Raw genomic sequence first — 25,916 nt, 5'->3', positions numbered from 1 at the left:
GCACTTTAATAGGATAACTCAACTAAATTCATAAAATGATGTAAAGACATTATGTTATATCTACGTTACAATAAAACGAGTTTTACAATTTTAGGGTTAGTTTGGTTATACAAAATTAAATTATCTTATCTCATTTTATCATTATAACTTTTTCAAACTCTCACACAAAATAGAATAAACAATTCAACTTTTTCAAATTGTAAAATAAAAATAATATTAAAAATATATTATAACAATATTTTATTCAACTTTCAACAAAACATCTCGTATCATCTTATCCGAACTGTGTAACAAAACGAGGCTTTAACCTATTATATTAAATTTACTTTTATAAACTAAACATTTCAGGTGTAAAATTGCATTTAGATAATTTCTTTCAGCCTGAAAGGCAGGGCTGAATATCAAACCCCATGCCAAAACGGCTTGGGAATGGAAAAATACAGAGAGAAGGTGACAGAAGAAAGGCGGTCTGAGTTCGTCGGGTAGCTAGTGAAACGAGAGACGGGTTTGTAACGTTGCCATCGGAATTTAAAAGTCCGGCGGGGGAGAGTATAGTTTAATAATGAATAGGGTTGGTTGTGACGTGGGAGGTGAGAGTGTTGGTTTTTAGCACTTGGAGATAGAATGATTGGTGGGCTCCAAACACTCCGTACGGTGTCCTTTGTGCTGTCTGCATTTTCCTAATGAAATAGCCCTTTGATTTTGACCAAATACATGTCAGTACTGCAGCTTGATTGTGATGATCAACTTCTCAACTTGTTTTGATAATAAAGTTTTGTGGGTTTAACTGGGAATTAAGGCAGATTTGTTTCTCCGTCTTGACGACGTCCCTGCTGATTAGCATCGATCGAGTCCGAGTCATGCGTGCGGCTTTTGATTCCCAAAACTTCATTCCTCTCAAGGTGTAGGTCGCTGGTTTGTCTGCATGCAACCTGAATTTTGCGCACAAGCTGACACCTGTGGAATGACAGGTGGCACGTGCAAAAAAAAATGCTTGGAGTCTCAACTCTCATCATGTGTAAGTAACTTCAGAACCATTGAGTTACCACCCTTAGCGGTCCTTTAGCCATTGGCAACTGCCTATGCATACGTAGGAGATGGTGACGATGGATAGGACTTCAAAACCCCATTAATTATGATGTAAACCTAATTCAAAAGAGAAAAGAAGATCGAATTGGAGAGAATCCTAAGCTTTAATTGAAAATGGATTGGAGGAAGTGTTGAGAAATAATCTCATATTGTCTGTAGACAATGTCTTGAACATATTTATAAGGAATGAATAATTCTTTCTTGTAGAATTAATTTTATGAGATGAATTAAACTCATGAATTTTTTCAGAAAGTTATGTACATATATATGTACGATACAATGAGAAATCATGGAGTTGTTTGTTAGCTAATGTTGGGTGGCAAATTCCGCCACTATGCGTCGATGGTCGATGATATCAAGAAATGACTCAATCATCGTAGTACGTGAGAAGTGAATTAGTTGAATAAATCTGCTACTTTAGGTGGTCATTTTCTTACTAACCAAACGGCATTTTCATCACATAAAGACAATATCATTCTTTCCTATCTCATTGGCCATTTATGCTAATGATATAGGGAAAACAACAGTACGGATGCTGCATGCTTGCATGCAACAATAATAATGGTATGAGAACAGAAGAGTACTTTGATCAGGTTATGCATCCATATCATCATCGATCATGATATAATATGTATAAATACGATCATGAGCAAAGGTTTCTTTTGTTCTTATACGCGCGTACTGATGTGAATGGAATAATGATGCTGACTAATTCAATTAAAACGATTAACTGATTATTGCAATTACAAAACGAGGTTGATATATATATTAGTAAAAGAAGTAAATATTTATATTATTATTTTAATCATTATTATTTTTTTATCATCTCTGGATTTGATTCCAACGAATAACACTTTAGCGTACGTTATATATAGCCTGAGGTGAATTTCTAAAATATTAAAATAACCATTAACTTGCTAGGTATAAAAAAACGATCAGACCCAATTATATATATATATATATATATACACACCTCTGTTTCCATATCTAAAAAAGTACCATATTTCAACAATCATTAGAGAAGGAGAAAAAAAAAAAAAACTGCTTCCCAAACATTAATTATTGTGTATAGACTCTCTCATTTGTCCCTTTCCTTGAGCACCTCCTCCAACCCCTTCTAACGAGAGCGGATGATCTGAATGTTGGCTCCTCTGGCCTCTCACTCTCTCCCTTCTTTCTTCACCAAAAAAGCAGTAATAATTACCATTTTGTAAAGCATTTTCAAGGGTTTTTTCGCACACGAGAGGAAAAGATCAATCTATAGCCTTCCGGCCATCTCCAAGCAACATGTGCCCCCACAAGATTCCCAAACTGTCTATCCACAATGGCAAGTGGTGGATCAATATGATGGGTGCATGTGCATAATTATGTGCCGCTTAAAGTCGGGAAGTTGTAATTGATTCAACTTCCGTTCTCGCCTATCCTATAATTTCTTTAAATTCAGGAATTGACGTACTTCTCTATTTGTAGAGATTAAAAAAAAAAGTATAGTACTAACTTCATAAAAAGATAACTTTTTGTGGACTTACATGAGATGGCTCCCCTTTATCCCTTCTCTTCCTGCATATGTCAAGGTGGTAACTGGTAAGCACTTTTAACACCAAACAAGCCATCTTTTGTTGGGGCCCAAATTTGTTTATCTAGTAGACCAGTTTGACTAATGGGGAGATGCAGACAACCTCATCTTCTTCTTCACTCAAAACTTTCCTTATCAGTAGTTCACTCACCTTGGCACCAACACTTAAGCAGTGTAATTGGGGATTGAATACAATGAGATAAGGGTGTTGGGATCCATTTATCTCCTCATATCTTTATGTTATTCCCATTTTCTACTCTCCACACAAGTCCTTCCTTGAGAAGTTCAAAAGAGCTCCATAAACTTTTCCATATCATTGATGGTCTGTGGCTTAACTTAACCTCTAGGAGATCTGAATGTCTAAAGTATTTATCCTTCAACACCATTGCTACCAAGGATTGAGGGTTTGTCAACACTCTTCAGCACTGTTTTGCTAGTATAGCAGTATTAAAGCTTTCTAGTGCGCTCTCTAAAACCCATCCTCCTTCAGCCTTTGACATTCCCATTTTTTACTAGCTTCTCCATTGGATCTTTTTATCATTTTTTTTAAACCCCCACCAAAAATTTTCCATGACAACAGCTACCTCCTTACACAGTTTCTTAGGTAATTTAAAAACATTCATATGATAATTTGGAATAGCCTGAATGTCAGCTTCAACAGAACTTCCTTTCCAGTAGGTGACATAAATTGGTTTTTCCAATTACTTATTTTTTGGCACACTCTGTCTTTGATGCTCCTAAAGGTGTTATACCGAGATCTTCCAACCATAATAGGCAGTCCCAAATCCTTTAACAGTTATTTCTCCTTCACAGCATGAACTTTTGCATTTGGGCTAGAAAACAAAATTATTTTTTGTTTGTTTAAGCTCTGCCCCGAGGCCTTCGCATACAACTCTAGAATACCACTAATCTTCTTCCACTCTACCCAACTTGCTTTCCCAAAAATAATACAATCATCAGGAAAAAGCAAATGGGTCACCTTTGTCCCTCCTCTAGCAACGGACATGCCTTTTAGTTCCTTTTTAGTTTCAACCTGGTTAATCATAGAGCTTAACCCTTCAGCACAAAGGAGAAATAAGTAGGGAGATAGTGGATCTCCCTACCTCAAACCCCTAGTAGGAATAATCACCTCCCCTGAACTACCATTGGTTAGAACAACATACGAAACAGTTGTTACACACCCCATAATCAGATTAACCCATTTGTCACAAAAGCCCCATTTCTTCATTACTGCCTCAAGGTAAAGCCATTTTACTTTGTCATATGCTTTAGAAATACTTTAAGTCTTTCAGAAATGAAAGCACTATGACTCTTTGAAATTACATCACTCAACACCACTTTCAGTCAATTGGCAAGGTTTTTGCTATAACCTTGTACATCGCATTGCACTGGTTTATGGGCCTAAAATCATTAACTGTTTCGGGGTCTTTTACCTTGGGAATTAAAGCAACATAAGTATGGTTCAGAGTTTTATCCATTCCCCTACCATTAAGATACTTTAAAGCTGCATCACACATATCATCTCCTAGAATACTCTAGTAGGATTGATAAAAACATGCCCCATACCCATTGGGTCCTGGGGATTTCAAATGGCCAATCAGTTTTAAGGCTTCCACCACTTCCACTCTTGTAAAATATTTCTGTAAATAGTCATTCATTTCTCTTGTCACATGAACTTCCAGAGCTTTCAGACAAGTCTTAACTACACTACTAGATGGTGTTGTAGTTTTGTATGCCTAAAAAAAATGTTCCTTAAAAGCCTAAACAACTCCTTCTTGATCCATCTTCATGTTGGACTGAGAGTCCATTACTAATACAATTTGGTTTCTTTTCCTTCTTTGAGTAGCACAAGCATGGAAGAATTTTGTATTCTTATCTCCCATACTATAACAATTCATCTTTACTCTCTGCTTCCATTTTATATCATCATGCTCTAGCAAAACAATAACATCTTTCTGCAGTAGCTTAAGCTCCACAACATTCTATGGACCCTTGTTCTTCTACTTCTTTTATTCTCTTTGTCAGTTGCTCAATATCCCTCACACGATCCTTATCCTTCTTCTTGAACCAGTTCACAAAAGCCCCACTACATCTTCTCAGGAGAGCTTGGACCCTCTCTATAGGATCAGATATAAGTCCATTCTCTGACCATCTTTGTCAAACCAACTGTTCACACCCTTCCTCTTTTATCCAACTGGCTTCGAATTTAAATGGATATTTCCTTCTATTTTGTCTCATCTCATACCCAACCCTAGATAAAAAAAAAATAGGGATGTGGTCAGACCATCTTTCTGCAAGCCCCTCCACCCTTACCTCCTTAAAGAAAGATCTCCATAAATTGTTTGCCACACACCTGTCTGGCCTTTCTTTAGTAACAGTAAGGTCATGAGTGTACTTGTTGCTCCATGTGAACAATCCACCACTACAACCAAGATCATACAACTTGTCATCCTTTAACACTTCTCGAAATTGGCACACATGATTTTCATCCCTCTGTTTTCCGCCAATCTTCTCTAGCTGAAATAAAATTTCATTAAAATCTCTAGCTACACACCAATCTGCCTAATCCGTAGGTTTTATTCTACTCAACAATTTCCATAAATACTTACTCTTTCCAGTTTCAGGATGCCCATAAAACCCTGTGAAAAACCACTCCCTTCTATTCCCTTCCTTTTTAGTTAATACATTTATGTGCCATTGAGAGTAATTCACCACTTCCACTTCACTTTCATTTTTCCAAAATAAAGCTAGACCCTCTCTTCTACCCATTGGACCAACTACAAAAGCATGGAAAATGCTATGGAAGTTGAATGTGCCGAGAGCAGCGAAAGTCTTTTATGGAAAGCCTTAAATGACACTCTTCCAACAAGGAAGAACTTGGCTCGTAGAAAGGTGGTGGAAAATTCTTCCTATCCTATGTGTGAGTTAGAAGAAGAATCTATTTGCCATACATTATGGAGTTGTAGAGGAGCCATGGATGTATGGGCATAACAGTCAAGTCCCTTACAGAAATGGTCTAGCAATAAAATGGAGTTATATGAGGTGTGGGATAGATTGATGATCAAATTATCAAAGGTAGAGGTGGAGTTGGTGGCAGTAGTGATGATAAAGATATGGCCAAGGAGGAATGCTTTTCTCTATGAAAAGAAGTTTGTTGGACCTAGTGTGATTTTTAAACAAGTAGAAGAAAGCCTTGAAGAGTATCAACAGACACAAAGTAAACTTGAAAGGGAGTATGTGGGCAGCGCAAAAGGCGAGATGAGGACATCAAGTGGAAGTCAGGTTAAAGTGAACTGAGATGCAGCTTTAAACTCAAAGGAAGGAAGGATGGGGACTGGAGTATTTATCAGGAATGCTCATGGTGAGATTTTGGTTTCTTTATGTAGTTTAAAGAGGAAAGTTAACAGCCTTGTTGTAGTCGAGCTTCATGCTTTATGGAGGGTTATGAAGTCATGTGTAGAGTTTAACTTTGAGAAAGTGATTTTGAGGGTGATGCATCGGTAGTTGTAAAGGCGGTAAATAGTGATAAGGTGAGTTGGGAGTGGTTTGGACAGATGGTTGAAGATATAAAATGGGTTATTCATAATCGACCAGAATGGACAGTACAACATACGTATAGGATTGTAATAAAGTAGCTCATACACTTGCAAAATTTCTATTACTACAGAAGAGGAAAAGGTCTGGATAGAGAGTGGTCTAGTAGGGATACTTAGTTTTGTTATACATGATAAGATGTACATTGTTAATTCATAAGTAATACAATGGATGTTCTTATATATATATAAAAAAAAAAAAGATAACTTTTTGGGTCATTAATTTATTCTGACCAAGGATCACAAGGAAGATGAAAATGGGTGCATGTGCATCATGTGACGTTTAAAGTCGTGAAGTTGAAATTGATTCAACTTTTGTCTTCGCCTATCCTATAATTCCTATAAATTCAAGAATTGAAGTACTCCTCTAATTGTAGAGATAAATTGACAGTAGAGTATTAGCTTCATATAAAGATAACTTTTTTAGGTCATTAGTTTATTCTAGGAATATGAAAATGGGTACTTTCATCAGGCACTCTTGACAACAAAGTGTAAATACCACTCAATTCACAACATCCCACCATGCAAGATGGCTCTCACTTGGCATATGATCCAAGATGAATGGAGATGGATGGGTCTCATCATATCCATTTTTTAATACTATCTCTACAAGTACTAGCTACAATAATTTGTATTTATAGGAGTTCTCCACCCTCTTCTTATGTATTTTGTAAATTGTTATTATATAGTAACTTGCTTAGAAAAAAAATGTTTGAAGGGAGAAGTAGTAAATATTGATTACTTGACATAGGCCTTTGCATGAAACAGCCTAACCCGATCCGTCCGCTTGACCCGAATTGCCCCGCACCAAAAAACACGGGGTTTGAATGATGCACGGGTTCGACCAGTCCAACCAGCTAAATCTCAGCAACTCGCTAATGTCACTCAAAATTAACCAAGGTCTTCCGACTTCTACTTTTGCAAATAAAGAAGGCATGGAAAAAAAGGTAGATCCACACAAACCACCGAAGATCAAAGTCAGGTGGAAGCTGGCTAAATTGGTCGAAACTATCGGCGCCGATATCGATCCATCCATGCTCGATATCCTGCCCACCGAAGAAGATGTCGTGGCTGTGAATTTCGTGTTTGAGCTTCATCCCCTGTTGGCTAGACCCAGAGCAATCAACAAGGTGTTTTCCTCCATCAAGGCCATGAAGCCCAAGATCGTCATAGGGGTGGAGCAAGAAGCCCAAGATCGTTGCGTTGGTCCCTCCGACTCAAGACCTGATGATGTCCAACGCATACATCAGGAAATGCAACGCCGTGGCTTCTGAAGGAACCGACTGACTAGAGCGGCATGAGACGTTGAGTATTCAGTGGAGTACTCGGATGGGATCGTTCGGATTCGAACCGGTTCACCTAGGGTCCAATGCATTCAAGCAGGCCAGTATGTTGTTGGCCTTGTTTGCGGGTGGGGATGGGTATACAATGGATGAGAGCTGTAGACAATCTCTCGGCATATTCATCGCATATATAGAAACAGGTGACCCGATGTCGGATCGGGTCGGGTCAGCCCAATTTGTGAGACGGTTTGGTCGGGTTGCAGCCCAATCTTGACATATAAATTAAGACAAAATTACACATTATTTACTAGCTAGAACGCCCAGGCCATAATTTTCTTTTAGGCTAACAAAATTTTAAGATTCTGATTTGACCATTAATTGAGAAAATTGACCATGCCACACAATTTTAACATTTATTACAAACACAATTTTAACATTTATTACAAAGTATGAAAAGTAAAATTGATGGTTCAAGTGTGGAAGCTGAAATATTTAATAATTTATAAGTCATTGTGGTGTATAGACATTGTATACTACATATGTTAATAATTTTATTTATAATTTTAAATATTACGAATCAAGTTTAACATATTAATGATGCCGATGATATGTTGTCTACATTAATCATGACTCATAGGCCGGTCAATATAAAAAAAGATAGGAATCATTGTTGTGGTTAAAATATATAACTTTCTTTTAAGACCCTGCTAGCATACCATCCAGGTTTAGTCGCTGGGTGTGCCCTTTAGTGTATATTATATATATATATATATATATATATTAAATATTTTTAAATATATTTCTTTAAAAAATATATATTAATACATTAATAATTATTTTTTTAATTATTAAATAAAAAATTAAATACATAAATAATCAAAATGAGAAGACAAATCTACGTGGCATACTATCATTTTCATTCTTTTAAGGTCCATCTGAAATATTAATGAAAAGGGATATTTTTATTTAAAATCACTATAGTTAGCATAATCTTTTAGTTCTTGTCCATTTTGAGATAAAATAAGATTATTTAATTATAAATAAATATGCAAGCTGTTGGGCATATTTGTGGAGAATATTAAATTTTAGAATAATGTTATTATGTTTTGTTAATTTGTTTTTTTATTTTGACTTTTTATATATTTAATTTTTTTTTAATAATTAAGAAAGTAATTATTAATATTTTTTTATTTTTTTTAAATATTTAAAATAAAAAATAAAAAAAATAAAAAAGCACAATTTATACTGAACCGCACAGTTAGCGGACATATGCGGCCGCAGAGTAGCACCGCTCTAAATTTTAATGCACCGTAGAACTTCTGCACGTTAGAGACTTCTCAACAAGGTATTATCAACACGTTAGCACTGCTGTCTATAGCACTGCCTACCACAGATTTGTGATTAAACAATCACACGTCTATCACTGTGCTTTTCTCTCTGTGTGTGTGCCTTCGTCTCAGTCTCTCTCTCTCTCTTGCAACACCAATGGCTGACCCTGCTCTTCACCCGGAAACCCAACCCCTCAAGCAAATCGCCATAGATTATACACCAGAAGCCTGCTCCCATTGCCCCGATTCCAATACCATTACCCTCACCTTCGACCACCGCGGCGGTGCTAGGTGGCGCACCACTACGAGGTACCTCTACGGCACCTTCAGCGCCCTCATTCAGTGCCCCAAAGGTAACACCAGCGGTCTTAACTTCAACATTTACCTCTCCTCCCTTGAGGGTGACAAGTCGCAGGACGAGATCGACTTCGAGTTCTTGGGGAAGGACAGGACAATTGTGCAAACTAACTATTACACTACCGGCACTGGCAACAGGGAGAGCATTCACCAATTGGGTTTCGACTGCTCTGATGGGTTCCACGAGTATGTGATCAAGTGGGGTCCCAACGAGATCGAGTGGCTCATTGATGGGAAGTCGGTGAGGAGGGAGGAGAAGAGGGACGGTGAGGGTTTTCCTGAGAAGCCCATGTTTTTGTATGCTTCCGTTTGGGATGCGAGCTACATTGATGAGGGGAGGTGGACAGGGAAGTACGTGGGGTGTGATGCGCCCTATGTTTGCGTCTATAAGGATATTCGGGTGCCGGCTGAGACTGCACGAGAGTGCTCTTCTGATTCCTGATCTGGGTTATTGGTACATGAGGTGGGTTTTTTATGGATGTTTTTTATTAGCCCTTTTGTTTTCATTTGATTGGGCTTTTGGTTTGTTTTTGGATTGCTACAGGATTGTGGGATTGCTTTCTTGGTCAGTTATTGTTGTCGTCGTATTTGGTTGTATTGAATAATCTGTGTCCATGAGGTTGATTAAGCTAAATTGGCTGTTGGATTGTTTGAGTTGGGAGTCTTTAAAAGTTGTACTCATATTATTTGTGACAATAACTGTTGATGCCTTTTTGTTTCCAACTTTTGTTTCAGAGATTCTAGTACTTCCAGTTGGTTGAGAGAAGTATTATAATCTTGCTCCCTTAAACACAGATGAATGGAAAGCGATAAAATGGTCTGTTAATGTGGAAGTATATTTGCTCTTTTGTTCAGAGTTCTATTGAATTGGTGATGTTGGACTAGTCTCAATTTAGGTGACCGTAAAAATCGTATCAAGTAGACTTATTGAGTGGCATAATGCAACTTGGAACCAAAAGCATGATTTCTGATCAAACAACATCGTTTGGATAGTAATATGAGATGAGATGAGTTTGAATAAAATATTGTTAGAATTTTATTTTTTAATATTATTATTGTTTTGGGATTTGAAAAAGTTGAATTGTTTATTATATTTTGTATAAGAATTTGGAAAAATTGTAATGATGAGATGAGATCGTTTCTCTATCCAAACAAGCCTTAATGGTCCGTGAAAGTGTAACAAAGATAAATATTAGATGCGTCTACTTTGAAAAATTGTTGTATTCGATATATGGAATTATGTTGTAGAACTGTCGTTTTTGTGCTTAGTTTTGATGATTTAAATGTTTGTACCGATATTTATACGTATAACTATCTTAACAATTTATCAGATCATGTATAATTTAAGGTTTCTGAGACCTGATTTGGATTTCATGTTGTATATATCCTCTTTTACTCATCATATCAAGCTTAATGTTGCAATTACAATTGAGAATTTAAGCAATCTGTGCAATAAAAGTTTCTTGATTGTTGAGTTTGGTATCAGATTATGATCTGGTTCTGTACATAAATTATTATATTTGTTGGTTGAGACACTTAAAAAAATGATTCCTTGATTGGATTGTTGACCCTCTTAACTATACACAGACCCTCACAGATTTAAAGGAGCATTCTACACTCCAGATTGCATAAATGCTTTATATGTAATGGTTTTAGAGAAATCGGAGTTAGAAATGCTTAGAACCATAGACACAGGAATTTCATTTAAAAGAGTACTCATAATGGTTATGTATTTTCATAGGGCTTACCACTGTCTTGTTCACATTGAAACCACCAACATTTGTGGTTGCCTCTTGAGTCTTGACCATTCCCTTAGATACCTGTATACATGGTTTACCCAATAAATGCTTGCTTAATCGTGTAGTGGTATTGGAACAATTCTTCAGTGACACTACATTGATGTTACACGTGAAGTTAAAAAAAAAAACATATCCTCAGAACTATGCAGGTTAGTTTCGGTATAGATGTGGTTTCATTTACATCAACTTTGTTGACACAGGTTTCCCAAGTTGAGTGTTATGACATACAGAGTTAAGCTTTGTCTGAATCACCCCTGCCTGGTGCAGCATGAGATTTTAATCTCTTAAAGAAAATAAGTGATTCTATTTCAGTTTTTAACTTCACAATTTATGCTGTGAGTTCTGCACTAAATTGTTTGCCGTTGTTGTTGTTGTGTCTCATTGTTGTGTTATTTCCCCTTTGATTACATGCTACTTCATTGCCATATACATTTGGGAGGTTCATTATATAACCTACTTTCTATGATTTGCATGCTGTTTTGGTCATGTACGCTTAAAACTTAAAGCACATGCTGATACCTTTTTGCCATGCCAAGACTATAACATCATTTAGGTATGGATTCTAGATCTCCGACGCTCCGTAGTATTTAGATGAATAAGCATCAATTATGTTTTAAATGAGATAAAAATAAGTCCTTTGTCTCTTAATAGCATCAAATTGAAGCCAAGATGTTTCCATGATGTGGACAAATGACACAGAATGATCTTGGTACAAGTAGTTCATATTAGGATTTGAACAAATTATCTTATTTCAATATCAGTTGATATCCTTTTCGATAAGTAGTATTAGTTGGTGGCCTAATTTCTGCATATGAAACTTCCAGATTGTGTTGAAATGCTATGGGAAGTACAGTATACAGATGCATACGTGGTGGATGGAATATTCAAATAGCTAAAAACTGGTCAATGAAATCTATACAGTGCTAGTCTCTTGCCCTTTCTAACTTTCATAGTACATCCCCAACGTTTGCTGGCAATTTTTTCTTGGCACTTTGCTCCTTAAATTTACTTCTTGCATATAGAAAATCTTGATACCCTTCTAATAGAAACTTTCAAATTTTTAGATCCTAGTTTTGCTATGGTGTACATCGCCTGAGTTACGAAGATAGTTCTGTATTCGAAATGATGCCAGAGACTTAACTCTTGATATATGTAAAGAGAAATGTTATTCATCATCTTTTTAACCATCGCACTTCCATTCTCTATTGATATAGCATTAAATGATAGAAAAATTATTTATTATCTTTTACTTGTCTGCCAAGAATGTGCATATTATTCTTAATAATATTTTTTGGATAATTGTTCATAATAACATGCATTTTATTTTATTTCCAAACTACAAGAACATGCAACTTCATGTTGTAAACAGCAATAAATTATCATCAAATATAAGTTACTACTGCTTATCTCTCTTCTCAAGTCACCCACCCGTGGTTAGCCCAAGAGGGCGAACTTATATGCATGTGCCCCATGTCACAGGAATCAAATTGCGATTTAAGTGGGAGGCCATGGTGGTGGGTTGCTGCTAGTCTTCTCAGGAATTTAGGTTCTATGGGTGAGTTCTAAGGGCTTTATCGTATGGTGGTTCCTCGTCATTAAAAAAAAAGAAAATCTCTCTTCTCAAGTCTATCTTAATGACATTGACAATAAAAGAAAGAAGAAAAGGTTATTGGTAACCACGGAAAAATTACTAATAAAAATAGACAATGAGTAGCATGAAGGATTCACCAAGTGCATACATCACAAGAACCACAAATGTATTAGTCCCTACTTTTGATTTGAGCAGATTTGGAGTCAAGATACCAAAGCCAGTTCTCTTAGAAAATGGTTGATTCTTGGACTAATTCTCATCTCTCTTCTTCTTAGACTCATTCTGAATCATGGAACATGTGCTTTTGCTTTCGGTAAGAATGGAACATACCTTGTCAGACTTCCAAGTCTTCCTCTTCCCGGCTGCCGAGTATAAAGGAGAATAAAGAAGGACAAGGAATCCATTTTTCTATTTGTTTTGGCAAATAAGGACTTTTATTCAACAAATACACCCTGTCAACTTTCCCTTTAATTAGAAAAGAAAAATATTTGTGTATCTTTTTCCAACATTATTTATTCCATAAAAAAAAATATTTTAAAAAAATTGATATAGTTTGATGTGCTACGTCAATTTACTATACAATAGAAATAATATGTCTATTCTACAAAAGACTTATCAAATCTACTTTAAAATTTGTTATGACTTGTTGTGATTCGTTGAATCTATTATATAATAGAAAATGTTGCAGTCTAACATATTACATCAAACTACGTTAATTAAGATAATTTTTTATAATTTTTTCTATAGATATGACATTTTTTCTTAAAAGAAGATGGATTATAAGTGGGTATACCTTAAATGAAACCTATCAATTTATAAACTAATTTTTTTAATTTCTTTTTATAAAGCAAGTAAACAAAACCCCTCACAAAAATTCCACACTAATGTTTTACCCAAAACTCCCGGCCTTATCCAGAAGAGGCAAGGTCGAGAAACAGCCGGAGCCGCAGAAAGAAAAGCAGACGGGCCCTGAGATTCTCTATGCCAAGATAAAAGCGCACACTTTTTTCAACTCCCTTGGGAATCTCAGCAAAATCTACTGCTTTTTACCGTTGAGTTCCTTTGCCGCCAAAACTGGCAACCATCCTCAGCCGTCTGATCTAATGCCTCTTCTTAATTCTTTGGGGTCCCTTCATGTTGTGACTTGTGAACCCCACGAATACGTTTCCAAAGGGCTGGAAAAGAACCAGTCTTCTTCGTTCGCTCATTTCAGTATTGACTCGTCATTCCCAACTCGTCCGTTTATGGCCCCAAGTCTTCTCTAGTCTCTGAGTCCACTTCAAGCAATTGGGATTCTATGAAGTTTAGTTTTTTTTTTTCGTTTTGTATTTGATCTCTCCCAATCTTGCTCTGAAAACTTTCTCTTTCTTGAAAAATCATTATCTGGGTCTTCGTCAATCTGATTCTTCTCTTTGGTTTTGGTTTCCATCATCTGTGGGATATCTAATTTCGAGTACTATCACTTTCTCATCTAGTTTTGGCTGTTGAACCTGCTGGTGTTCTTGTTTTCCTTGTTTCTTCGTCTTGTTTTTTGCTTTGGATCTGTGGGTGTATTTTGTTTCCTGAGAATTAAGTGTACGAAGTAGGGAAGTTGGAGATGCTTGGTGGAGGTATGAATTTGGTTACTACTATTATAGGTTTTGGCATGAGTGGAACATTTATTGTATTTGTCTGCACAAGAATAATCTGTGGGAGGCTCCGCAGGGCCGAACAACGTCCCATGTTCGAGATTGAATCAAGGACTGATCTTGAACAGGTACCTTATTCAATTCTCCATGCTGTGTTTTTTTTGGGATTATTTGTCTCCATTTGTAAATCCATGCTAGATTGTGCTGAGTCCTGCCTTGGGTGTTTTATTATAACGATAATCCTTTGTGGTCCTTTATTTCATTCTTATCTTATGCGATTGACTAGGATCAAATATAACTTTGCTCTTCCAATCCATGGCCTCTATTTTGGGGGATAGAAGGCTATGCCCATATTTTCACTACACTCTGATTCTTGTATCAATTTCATGGTTGCTCGGACACAATTGCGCAATTGGATTGGTGAAGATGAAGTTTTAAAAATTATATTTAGTACTAGTTGTTGAAAACGAAGGGGCAACAGATCTTCTGAAAGAGAAATATGAAAACAAAATCTCGAGGGGATTTAGGGGTATGTCATGCATACATACATGTTTGTACATGACATGCTTCTGTCGTAATTATTTGCAAAGATGGCATCCTCGGGTTGTTTCTGCCCTGCACTGCCAAACTTCATGCAGACTATGGTTTTTCTTCTTCTTCTTCTTCTTCTTCCTTCCATTTTTAGTTAAAGAAAACTTAAAGCCTAAATTTGTTTTCTTCCCACTCACAAATAGGGTGCTTTATCTGACCAACATACAAGAAAATTGCACCTGCTTGCTTTAATCCTTCTCTCAATGTGAGTATATTTGTAGTTGTAGTTAAGCTTGGAGCACTGTTTTTATAAATTTGCACTATTTGCTGACAGCCGGAGCCTCCTCGGGTTAGTGGCCTTGAACCAGTTTTGGTTGCTGCGATCCCCACCATGAAGTTCGACAATGAGGCTTTCAGTTCTATGGATGATCCACAGTAAGTATAGCCACCAAAATATCTAGTCATTGAATAAGACATACCTTTTATCACCTTTCGTGGAAGAGAAATTTGTTCCTCCTTTTGACTCTTTTGACATTTAGGAACTGCTTGTTTCTGTGTAATAATTGATGTTTAATTCTTTTCATTCACGAAGTTTTGAGGTTAGTCCTTAACTCCTGCAGGTGCTCAATATGTTTGGCAGAGTATCAAGAGAAAGAGGTCTTACGAATAATGCCGAAATGCGGCCACACTTATCATCTCTCTTGCATCGATGTTTGGCTCAGAAAACAATCTACTTGTCCAGTCTGTCGTCTACCATTACAAGACTCTTTTGGAAGAAGACATATGAGGCCACCTTTGTTTGATATTCCTCAATCTTTAGATGATCCTGCCAACTCAATGGACAATTCCCAGCGGTGGCTGCTACCTGTCCTTGAGCGTTCGGTAGGAAATGTAAGTACTGAAGAGCATAATGAATCTGTTCTTGTGAACCAACCGGAGTCAACACTTTCTCGAGAAGCAGAAAGAAGATAGGGATGAAAGTTACTAAATGTACCGTGCTCTACAGATGAATACATGCCTCTGCATCTGGCAAGCCTTTTTTCTTTTTTAATTGGAGATTCTTTTATTCCTAAATGTACAGAAATTTCCTGTCTCTTTTGCATGGTAGTTATTCGGAATTGTTGTGAAAAAAGGCCTACAAAATCTATGGATCAGAATGAAGTCTAATTGATATTTGACTTTCTCATTCAGGTATCGATCACTGTATTAATTGAAATTATGAAATTTCAGTATATCGTGACTTTATATTATACATATAACATGGAAGAAGAACAAGTAAAACTTCCTGAGTTAATTCTGCATAGATGGTTTGGGGAACGCAGATTGCTACACAGTTGCAGGACTTTCTTTTTTGGGGGAACAAAGATTGATTCAATTTGGAGATTGCAACACAGATGGCTTCTTTCACATCAGATCTTTTCACAAGTTCGAATTGCAAATTAAGATTGTTCTTAGAGGCCATGCATGATGCATGAAGTTGGTGGGAGACAAATCTAATAATTTGAGGGTAAATGGTGGAGTCGAAATCCGAAGTTAGAATCTCTGTTTTGATACCATGTTAGATCATTGTCATAGATAGAACTTTAAGTTGATGGGGAGGTAAATCTAATCATTTAGGTTCCATTTGAATAGTGAGATGAGATGAGATGATTTTAAATAAAAGTTGAATAAAATATTGTTAGAATATTATTTTTTTAATGTTATTATTGTTTTGAGATTTGAAAAAATTAAATTGTTTATTATATTTTGTGTAAAAATTTAGAAAAATTGTAATGATGAGATAGAATAAGAAGAGATTAAACCGTTTCTGTATCTAAACGAGACCTTAATTATATTTTAAGACTTTGCTACTCCAATTGGAGGACTAGATGAGTGCTTTGAAATACACCTCAATGGGTCAAGCAAGAACAGGAAAATATGATGATCAGCAACCAACTAGTTTTCTTAATTTAGTTTAGTCTAATTTTAAGTTGAGTCTAATATCCAAACATCTAACTTTCAAATCACTAAATTCATCTTAATTCAAAACTTCTTTACACGTGGGACTCACAATCTTTTTCAACTCAACATCTCTTTACATGTCGAACTTATAACATTTTTCAACTTTTCATAAATACATCTTAACTCATCTTTACATTCAAACATGGAAAACTCTACCCGTAGTCAAATTGGTGCACCCCTTGCGCACCCCCTACTGACTTTTTGAATGAGTTAATGAAACGGTGCAGATTGCTTTTTGGTGGGAGACAAAATTGAAGACCATATTGAAACGGTGCATTTCGACCATCTCCTTCTTCCCCAACCCTTCTTCTTCTTCCCCATTCCTCCAGAAGCTCCTTTTTCCTTCGTCCCATTCCCCTCGTAGTTTCTGCAAGCCAAAAATCGTAGTTCATCCGACGAGATTGTGAACGAAAGTAAACCCATTCCATCTACTCTCCTCCCTCCCGCGAAAGGATCAACCTCAGTCTTGATTTTCACCAACCTCTTGAAATTATCCTTGAAATACTTGATTCCATAAACTTTTCCTTCCGAGTAACTGTCCTTTCCGTTGTGGTTGATACCCAGGTCAAGATCTTTGTAATTGAAAAATGCTTCTCTTGGATTCTTGGACACATATTGAGTCATGTAACTATAAAGCTTTCTTGCCAAATTTATATAGTGATCTGTCAACTCTTACCCTTCCTTGATTCCAGTTTACTGCATGCTGAATCTTTACCAGATTCCCAGCTCGATGTGTGAATGGGAATTCCTCCTCCGGTATCTCAACCATTCTTCCACCATAAGGATTGAACGTTAGTATTACTTACTGCAACTCAATCAATCTCTTCCAAATCACCTCCAACCCATCCTTGGAAATTGGTTTCTTCACAGTCTGATTTCCCCTTCAAGTAGGTCAGAGATTGAGGTGTTCGGCTGAGCAAAACATCGTTTGATGTCTCGAGAGGGAAGTTGATCCAAAAAAGCACGGATTGAACCCAGCTGGTTTCATAGCAATATCTGATTTTTTCAATCCCAATTCCGAGAAGCTCTTTTTCATGACTGATAGAAGTTTGTCAGAGTCTCCAAGGAACAAGGCAAGGAATTTAGCTCTTCCAGTCTTCTGGCCATCAGTTCCGTTTACACTTTTTGTATACAGTCATCTAGTTAAAATTCATACTTAAACCCTCTGCATTGCAGTTTTTCGCAATGGAGGCTATTCAAAGTGGGCATTTTATTTTATTTTATTTATTTTTGTTTTGTTTTGTATTTTATTTGGAAATGGTATTATTTTGTAGGACAAGAGCAAGAGATTCAGAAGTTTTCGGAACAAGAAATCTTTACCGGAGGCGAGAGAGACTTGCGAAGACGTTAGGAGACTTGCCAGAAAATTGTCGGAACAAGCTGCTTTCATTGGAACAAGTTGGGTCGAACGAGGGGGAAAGCAAGCTACTGGATCAGTCCCAAAAGTCTTCTCCCTCAAGTGCGGATTGCTTGTAATGTTTTTATCATTTATAAAAATACCTTGCCACGTCAATAGGAGTGCGCAGGGTGTGCGCCAACTTGACTACCCCTAGAAGAACTGTTCAAACATATCTAAACTCATTTTAGATGGGGCCTACAAAACTCACTTCACCACCTCAATTCATTACTATTTACAAAAAACTTAACTCATCTCTACTCAGCTCAACATCCAAACGGGACCTTAATCATGAAGGAGCACTCAGTTTCCATCTCAATCATCCTTTTGCTCAGCACTCTGCAAACTGAAAATGCCCATCAATTCTACATCCTCCATGAAGGGCGCCCGCCAGCACAGAACTAGCTTTTAATGGGCATGATCTCTTTTGAGACCAATACATCGTTGTCTTGTTTTCCATTGCAAACGTACCACAAACTTCATACTCGTATTGCTTAATTAATTATTGGGAAGAGATTCACCCACAAGTTTTATACATTTATTTTACAATTAAATAGTTGTAAACTAATAGTAGGTACTAGGTTTATCATTTTCCTTTTTGTAATACTTATTCATTTGAAAGTGAAGGCATGTCTTTATCCAAAAAGGTCACATTTTGCAATATATCAATGATATTTAATCTATCTTTACTTATTATTTATTTATTTATTACAATAAGTAAAGTTAAAAGAGGATATTATTTGACAATTGATTATAGTGTTTTAGTTTTTTTGTTGTTTGTATTTAAAGAAAGCTGTAGAGTTTTTTTGCACAATTTGATTTGTATATTTTAGGATACCTAAGTTTTGCTTACTTATTTTTAAAAAAAATGAAGTAAATTTAAAATTTACATAAAATCTTTTTTATTTTTATGAAAGATTATTTTTTTTAAGAGAAATAATATTTACAGTCATGAAGTGTACAATCTCTTTGAAAAAAGTAAGTAAATACAGATTCCTCATAAAAAAAAAAATTTATTACTTTTTAATAATATATCACAATCTTTTAAAAAGATTGCATAACGTTATTTATTTATTTTTTAAAGAAAATACACGACGTTCTAAAATTATATGTTAGTTGTTTTTTGCAGTTGCTGAAATAAGCCTTGTTTTTTTTAAGGGACGCTCGGCTACCATTGCAGACACATCGTTATCTTCTCGTCACTGCTCAATCCGAAAAACGTAAAAGCCCAGTAACCACTAGAAACGGCCAAGCCATTGTGCTACGGTCCACCGACCCAGTGGTGGCTTTTTTGTAGTGAGGGAGATTGAGAGAGAGAGATAATGGTGGCACACGTGGGAGTCATCTCTCTCGGCTCTTGCTTCCCTCCTCTCCCTCGTCTTCCTCGGCTCTACTCCACCAAGCACAAGCCATTTGCCGGTACGTACAAACATCACTGGAAAAGAAATTTTTTTCTTTTAGAGACTGTTTTCATCTGAATTTAGTTGTCCGTAACTAATTTGCGCTGTAATGGTTTTACTACATGAATTTCTTGACACTGCCATCATTTATTGGTGTGAATATATGTTTTATATTTTTATATATGGGCCTGATGTTATCATAGAAAATCTATATTTTTGTCAAAAGGAACCTATGTTTTATTTGCGCTGGCTCAATTAATTGGTTTTAGTTATTTTTCAGTGGCTGTAATGAGTGAAGATCCAGTCCGTGAATGGATTTTGTCAGAAGGAAAGGCAACCCAGATAACAAAAATCAGTCCCGTAGGCGGGGGCTGCATCAATCTTGCTAATCGTTATGAAACGGATGCAGGTTCTTTCTTTGTGAAAACAAACAGGTAGAGGTATATGTTAAATTGTCAATACAGACGGTCCAATTTTGCATCTGGCATCTTCTGAGTTGTGGAAACTACTCGTGAACATACCAATTTAAATCCTTAAATCAATGTCAAGACTCAAAGGGACAAATAAATCTTGATTTTGAAACACTTGGTCAGGAGTATTGGACCATCTATGTTTGAAGCAGAGGCTCTTGGTTTAGGTGCCATGTACGAAACCGGATCAATCCGTGTGCCTAGGCCATTCAAGGTGTGCAAGTTTATATTTCATATATGTTATGCTAGAATTATAGCTCCCAACCATTGTTTATTGCATCATTGGTCTCCCCTATTTAGTTGAAAAGCTGAACTGAGCATGCTGTTAAGCATTGTAGGTTGGATCCCTACCTACGGGTGGTTCCTACATCATCATGGAATTCATTGAATTTGGTTCTTCCAGAGGCAATCAGGTGAGACTGGAAATTGTTTATGAATAGGAATTATAGGATGTAGGTTGTAAAAAAACTGGATTTTTAGTTTTAACCGTTTGTTGGTTCTCAGTCTGTTCTAGGGAGGAAACTTGCTGAAATGCATAAAGCTGGAAAATCGAAGAAAGGCTTTGGTTTTGATGTAAATAACACCATTGGCAGGTACAATATTCTGGATGGTTGAGATTATTATCATCATCATCTGCTCTCTCTCTCTTGCGCGCTCGCGCGCACACACACAACTGCACATGCAGATCCAGGCACATTTATAGTTCTTTGTACTGATTGAGATTTAATACATCATATATGCTACCTTGTAGTACTCCACAGATAAACACTTGGTCATCAGATTGGATTCATTTTTATGGGGAGCATAGATTGGGCTACCAGTTGAAGTTGTTACTAGACGAGTACGGTGACAGAAGCATTTATGAAAAAGGTTATATTGTCTTTAAAATAATATTTCTTTCCGTCAGATTTAAATCATAACTTGATATACACGTGCACCTAAATTGATTTAAAGACATGGTTCAGACGATGAATTCAATTGAAAAATGAGTATGTGACATGGCTTGCATCATTTTCTGTTTTTATCATTACTATGATGGGACATTTTTCCTGTTTGGAAGTGATGCCCCCATGGAATGTTTACATGCCTCTGTTTTTTGGCTTTACTGTTGCATTAATAGGTGCAACCTAACTGTGAGTTATTTGTAGGATCCTAAAGTTTCCCCTATGTATCTATCACCTGGAAACTAATAGTTGTTGTTGTCTAGGATCTGGAAAACTTATAAATGTAATTTCCATTGGAAATGTAAATATATGATTTGGGTAAGCGCTTACCAAGTAATTTGAATTATGATATCTGACTGCGGTATCATGTGAGGCTGAGTCTTGCACTATGTATAAATTAAAGATTGTTGCTCTATTGCTTTTTAGCCTCCTAAGAGCTGATGATGCAGAATTTGGTACTTGAAATACCTGAATGGCTGCCTTTTCATAATAATGCTCTTTTGAATATGTGATAGCATTTCACCAAATACAATTCCCTCCCCGCTCCCTCCTTAGAAAGCATAAGAAAAAAGAGAATGAAAGAAGAAACATATGATATATGTCATTGCTGATATATTTGTAGCTAAACATTAATGAAAATGATTAATGGCATGTGACATTTACTCATCATACTCTTGATAGGACAAAGGCTGGTGAAGAGTTTGGCACCTCTATTTGACAATGTGGCGATTGAGTCTAGCTTGCTACATGGAGACCTGTGGAGTGGAAATATCAGTTCTGACAGAAGTGGCGAGCCTGTTATACTTGATCCCGCATGTTATTGTAAGTTGTTACTCTAAATATGGTTCCAGAAAAAATAATCTTGTTTAAAAATAGTTACTTCAACATTGAAAATCAAGATTTGATAATGGTTATGCGAAGCTTTGTTTTTCATAATTTTGGTCTCCGATGTTTGTGAATGGGAATTTGGGGATGGGCATACTCTGGCTGGCTTCAAAATGTGAGAAAGTCAGATATTTCAAGTTAGCTTTTTTTCTTAGTTCATTTCAAGTTAGCTTTTTCTTAGTCAAAGATTTCAAGTAGGGGTGCTACCAGTTTTCACCCCCGCACCCAGCCAACCGGGCGGGGTGCGGGGCGGATTCGTCTACTTAAAAAAAACACTACATTTTACTTGGTTTAAAAATTATTTTTAAGTCCAAAAGTAATTAAAAATACATTTTTAGACCCAAATTATAAATTTAAATTTTGTAAATATGACTATAATTTAAAAACTATGTAATTTTTAAATTTGCTAGTGCATATTTTGTGTAAATTGTAGTGTATTAGTTTTTAAACTGTTTAGTTTTTAAATTTGCCAGTACATATTTTGTGAACAAGTCTAACAAATTGTAATATATATTTATATATACACAATTTGTAAAATATAAATATATATTTATGTTTACATATATATAATATATATATATATATATATATATAAATGTAAGCAGGGGCAGGTGGGCCCTCCCTGCCACCCGCCCCCACTAGGGTCCCTAGATGCGGGGCCGGGTTACCAGCCCCGCCATGCGGGGGAGGGGGGGATGGGGGCGGGGCAGCGGGGTTCGGGGCCCCGCTGCCCACCCCTAATTTCAAGGCTCTTTCAGAACTCCCTTTCTTTCATGTTTTTTGATCGGTCCTTTCTTTTATGTTAATAATAAGACGTAGAATATGTTACTAACATTATTTAGTATACCCTTAGCCTTTACTGTAGAAGCAAGCAGATAAGACACCTGAGGATTATGAGGAGGCTTCCTTATCGTGATTGAGATAAAGGTGACTCTAATTTGGGGACACAGCTCCATGTTTTACTGGCAATTTTCTTTGGAGAACGTAGAGGTAGGTGGTGGGGGCATTTCCAGAAATACACGTTCTGTAGTTTTGATAAAAGGGAAGTTTACAAAAGTAATTTGTATTGAGCGAAGAAAAGTGCTAATTGTAGCTGTGTTTATACTCCAAAAGGGCTACTCAAGTTTACACTTATAACTTCATAGAGTTATTTATAAAGCTCAGTGCCACCTAGTAATGAACCAATGTGAGATTTGACACTTAGCAATCAGCTCTATTATTGAGAATAAAATTTAAAATCACACCCCAAAGATTTCTGGGATTTGTACTAGTCGCACATAAAAGTTGCAGTGGATGTGATATTATTTGTTTGCAGTTTATTCTGATTATAATTTTTTCTATTCTCTAGTGTGTTTAGTACTTCTTGAAGCATGCTATAGAAATCGAAAACATAAAGCACCACTTGTGATGACACTCTGAACTTTTGCTATAGATGGACATAGTGAAGCAGAATTTGGAATGTCGTGGTGCGCTGGCTTTGGAGGATCATTCTATAACGCCTATTTTGAGGTATTATCATCTTCAAACAGACAATTCAAAGTATTTTTGTAGATTTAATAAGCATTTAGTTCAAACGTAACCCTGTGGCGAATTGCTTAAAAGACTTGAATTATAATTTATATCTTTCTATTAATATATTCAATTCAGTTATATATTACTTACCAAATAAACTGGCCTTGTTTTCTAGAGAAAAACTGACTAACCCAATATCAAGCTGATTTGCGCTTGTGTAGTGTATTCTCCTCCTTTCCCTCCACAATCAAAACCTTCTCAATTTAGCCTTTTAATATCCTTGTAGATATTATCTAAGAGTTCTCTTTTGTTAATAGTTTGTGTCTTCTCCAGGTGATGCCCAAACAGCCAGGCTTTGAGAAGAGGAGAGATCTTTATATGTTGTATCATTATTTAAATCATTACAATCTCTTCGGTTCCAGCTACCGTTCATCGGCAATGTCTATAATAGATGACTATCTCCGGATGTTAAATGCTTAGTATGAGTCTAAAATGATAACCATGTTTATTCTACATTACTACCTGCTTCCTGGAGCTCTAATATATTCATGGGCTGTTTTGTTGAGTTGTACTCGCTTCAATTTTCTGCTTTGCTTTGTCAAATAACTTTTTCTCTCTCTGCAAGAACAAGTATATGAACAACTTCATTGAAAATTTGATGGTACATAAATAATTGTTTACATTGTTTTTAGAGATTGGCTTCCTATTCAAGTTTCTTCATATGTTGTGATCCCTGGGAAGAAAGGAAAAGTAGTGATGTTCTCTTGCAAAGGTAAAGCACTACACAAAAGAAAAATATGATATTCTCTTACCAGGGCATCATTTTGCTGGCAATTACAAAAAAAGGAAATAAATTGGTCCATATAACATGTACAGCACTGCTCCGAGACTTGGACTGGACAGGCTAATGGCCTAATACAACTAGCTAAATATAAGACCCTATTGGTTTGAAGAAAGAGAGAAGGAAAAAAAAAAAAAAAAAGTTAACATTTTATTTAGATAGTGAAAATATTTCATCTTATTTCATCATTATAATTTTTTTAAATTCTTATATAAAATATAATAAATAATTTAATTTTTTTAATTTTTAAAAATAATAATATTTAAAATAATATTTTATTCAACTTTTAATTTTTATCTCAATTTATATTCAAACGTTAACTAATTCAAATGATCAGAGAGATAGATGTTTATGGTAACAATTGTTGCTGTGGATTTTTTAAGCTGTATTATCTCTTTCGCTTCAAGTCATCAAATTCTTGAAAAAAGTCTGATCTACAGCGGCCCTACAAAGATGAAGAGCCCTCAGGGTTCAGGGCTGGCCTACTTTTAACTCCTGAGGCTGATCTGACTTCTGAGGGTGAGGGAAGTTGGAACCCACGACATAAGCACATCTACTCCCACAAACTTTTTAAGAAGTTTGAAGATTTACCACAACCGAACCCACATACGTGTAATTCCCACATCAATTTTGTTCCCCAGTAGTCTCCGTCTTGTTTGTGGAGGAGAACGTTCTAGAAAGAAAAGAACCTAAAAACTGTGAAGAGAAAAACTCTAAACTTTGAGAGAGAGAGAGAGAGAGAGCGAGAGAGGGAAAGGTAAACAATCATGGAGGAAATGGCAGGGGAAGCAACAATGGTAGAGCAGGTGGTACTTTCTCTGGAGCAAGCCACCCACATGGCTAAACAGCTCCACACCACCACCGACCCGACTCACCTCCTCCAAATCTACACTTCCCTCCACCAAGCTCACCACCATCTCTCCGCCTTCCTCTCCAAAACCCAACTCCCTCTTCCGCCGCCTCTTCTTTTTCCTCCGCCTCCTGCCGCCGCCGCTAACTCCCTCTCCTCCGCAACCGGTGCCGCCACAGCTACCGTTGCCGATGGCAACGATACCCAACCGATGCAGATCATGGATGGTGATGATGATGCGGTGGAAGAAGCTGGAGAGAATTCGAAGGGCACGCTTGATAAGGTGGAGGAGAAGATGCGGGATTTCTTTATAAGGAATAAGCGGCCGAAGCGATCGTTATCGCCTTCGGCGGTAGCTGAGGATAGAAGGCTGTACGATGATGGGTATGCAGTGGGAGTGAAGGGTTTTGATCCTCACGCGACGAGGTTGAGGGCTTTGGACCTTGTCTACCAGTTTCATGGCTAAGGGAGCAAAGGAGGCTGGAGAAACAGAGCAAAAACAGGGCAGAAACAGAGGAAATCTCCATTGCCTATGCTATGAACAGACCTTAGAGAAGTGATTTTTGGGCAGTGTGGATTAACTTATTAAATGCAGCCAATTTTTTTTTGTGTGATGGGGTCTGGCTTTACATTTCAAATGAAATAGGGACAAGAATGGGTTATGGTAATCATTGGTCACTTTCGATAGTACAACATCAGGAACACGTTGAATGAGCAGCAAGTTCTTGAACTCACCCTAGTAAAACCAAAATGTTGGGGATTTTTGCTGGTAAATTGTTTGATATTCTTTTAAGAGTATTTCACTTGTTAGAGGTTCGTTTACAGAAATTGTTCATTTGAAA

General features: G+C 36.6%; 4 protein-coding genes across 7 annotated transcripts; all 4 read left to right on the top strand.

Annotated features, from left to right (window-relative positions):
• Positions 1-8,910: 8,910 nt before the first annotated feature.
• LOC108980870 (probable xyloglucan endotransglucosylase/hydrolase protein 27) lies at positions 8,911-12,200 on the top strand. 2 transcript variants are annotated; one of them, XM_018951902.2, is made up of 2 exons: positions 8,911-9,689; positions 11,850-12,200. In XM_018951902.2, exon 1 carries the CDS (start codon positions 9,027-9,029, stop codon positions 9,666-9,668), a length of 642 nt encoding a protein of 213 aa, XP_018807447.1. In that variant the 5' UTR covers positions 8,911-9,026; the 3' UTR covers positions 9,669-9,689; positions 11,850-12,200. The 2 variants fall into 2 exon arrangements, with proteins under 2 accessions (XP_018807447.1, XP_035548272.1); XM_035692379.1 differs by lacking the exon at positions 11,850-12,200 and adding an exon at positions 9,962-10,052.
• Positions 12,201-13,555: 1,355 nt separating this feature from the next.
• On the top strand, positions 13,556-16,375 carry LOC108980871 (RING-H2 finger protein ATL58-like). 2 transcript variants are annotated; one of them, XM_018951906.2, is made up of 4 exons: positions 13,556-14,226; positions 14,321-14,372; positions 15,110-15,210; positions 15,396-16,375. In XM_018951906.2, the coding sequence occupies exons 2-4, from the start codon at positions 14,337-14,339 to the stop codon at positions 15,745-15,747; spliced, it is 489 nt and encodes a 162-aa protein (XP_018807451.1). In that variant the 5' UTR covers positions 13,556-14,226; positions 14,321-14,336; the 3' UTR covers positions 15,748-16,375. The 2 variants fall into 2 exon arrangements, with proteins under 2 accessions (XP_018807451.1, XP_018807450.1); XM_018951905.2 differs by having other exon boundaries at positions 13,557-14,372; positions 15,396-16,372.
• Positions 16,376-19,329: 2,954 nt separating this feature from the next.
• Positions 19,330-24,065, top strand: LOC108980868 (protein-ribulosamine 3-kinase, chloroplastic). Of its 2 annotated transcripts, none has more exons than XM_018951900.2 (9): positions 19,330-19,591; positions 19,853-20,006; positions 20,166-20,256; positions 20,381-20,455; positions 20,547-20,635; positions 20,794-20,912; positions 21,668-21,808; positions 23,304-23,380; positions 23,717-24,065. In XM_018951900.2, the coding sequence occupies exons 1-9, from the start codon at positions 19,495-19,497 to the stop codon at positions 23,861-23,863; spliced, it is 990 nt and encodes a 329-aa protein (XP_018807445.1). In that variant the 5' UTR covers positions 19,330-19,494; the 3' UTR covers positions 23,864-24,065. The 2 variants fall into 2 exon arrangements, with proteins under 2 accessions (XP_018807445.1, XP_018807446.1); XM_018951901.2 differs by having other exon boundaries at positions 23,701-23,860.
• A 726-nt stretch (positions 24,066-24,791) lies between these two features.
• Positions 24,792-25,916, top strand: LOC108994159. Its single transcript, XM_018969276.2, has one exon. It carries the CDS (start codon positions 24,992-24,994, stop codon positions 25,538-25,540), a length of 549 nt encoding a protein of 182 aa, XP_018824821.1. The 5' UTR covers positions 24,792-24,991; the 3' UTR covers positions 25,541-25,916.

Source organism: Juglans regia, chromosome 7 (assembly GCF_001411555.2).
Source record: "Juglans regia cultivar Chandler chromosome 7, Walnut 2.0, whole genome shotgun sequence".
NCBI lineage: Eukaryota > Viridiplantae > Streptophyta > Magnoliopsida > Fagales > Juglandaceae > Juglans > Juglans regia.
This window is presented reverse-complemented; position numbering and strand designations above follow the sequence as displayed.

Excerpts from the sequence above, each read along its gene's own strand:
- LOC108980871 (XM_018951905.2), top strand. The coding sequence starts at position 14,214 with ATGCTTGGTGGAGGTATGAATTTGGTTACTACTATTATAGGTTTTGGC. Across the intron at positions 14,373-15,109 it reads CAAGGACTGATCTTGAACAG|CCGGAGCCTCCTCGGGTTAG; the intron begins GTACCTTATTCA and ends ATTTGCTGACAG. Across the intron at positions 15,211-15,395 it reads AGTTCTATGGATGATCCACA|GTGCTCAATATGTTTGGCAG; the intron begins GTAAGTATAGCC and ends TAACTCCTGCAG.
- LOC108994159 (XM_018969276.2), top strand. The coding sequence starts at position 24,992 with ATGGAGGAAATGGCAGGGGAAGCAACAATGGTAGAGCAGGTGGTACTT.
- LOC108980868 (XM_018951900.2), top strand. The coding sequence starts at position 19,495 with ATGGTGGCACACGTGGGAGTCATCTCTCTCGGCTCTTGCTTCCCTCCT. Across the intron at positions 20,456-20,546 it reads GTTCTTCCAGAGGCAATCAG|TCTGTTCTAGGGAGGAAACT; the intron begins GTGAGACTGGAA and ends GTTGGTTCTCAG. Across the intron at positions 23,381-23,716 it reads TCTATAACGCCTATTTTGAG|GTGATGCCCAAACAGCCAGG; the intron begins GTATTATCATCT and ends TGTCTTCTCCAG.
- LOC108980870 (XM_018951902.2), top strand. The coding sequence starts at position 9,027 with ATGGCTGACCCTGCTCTTCACCCGGAAACCCAACCCCTCAAGCAAATC.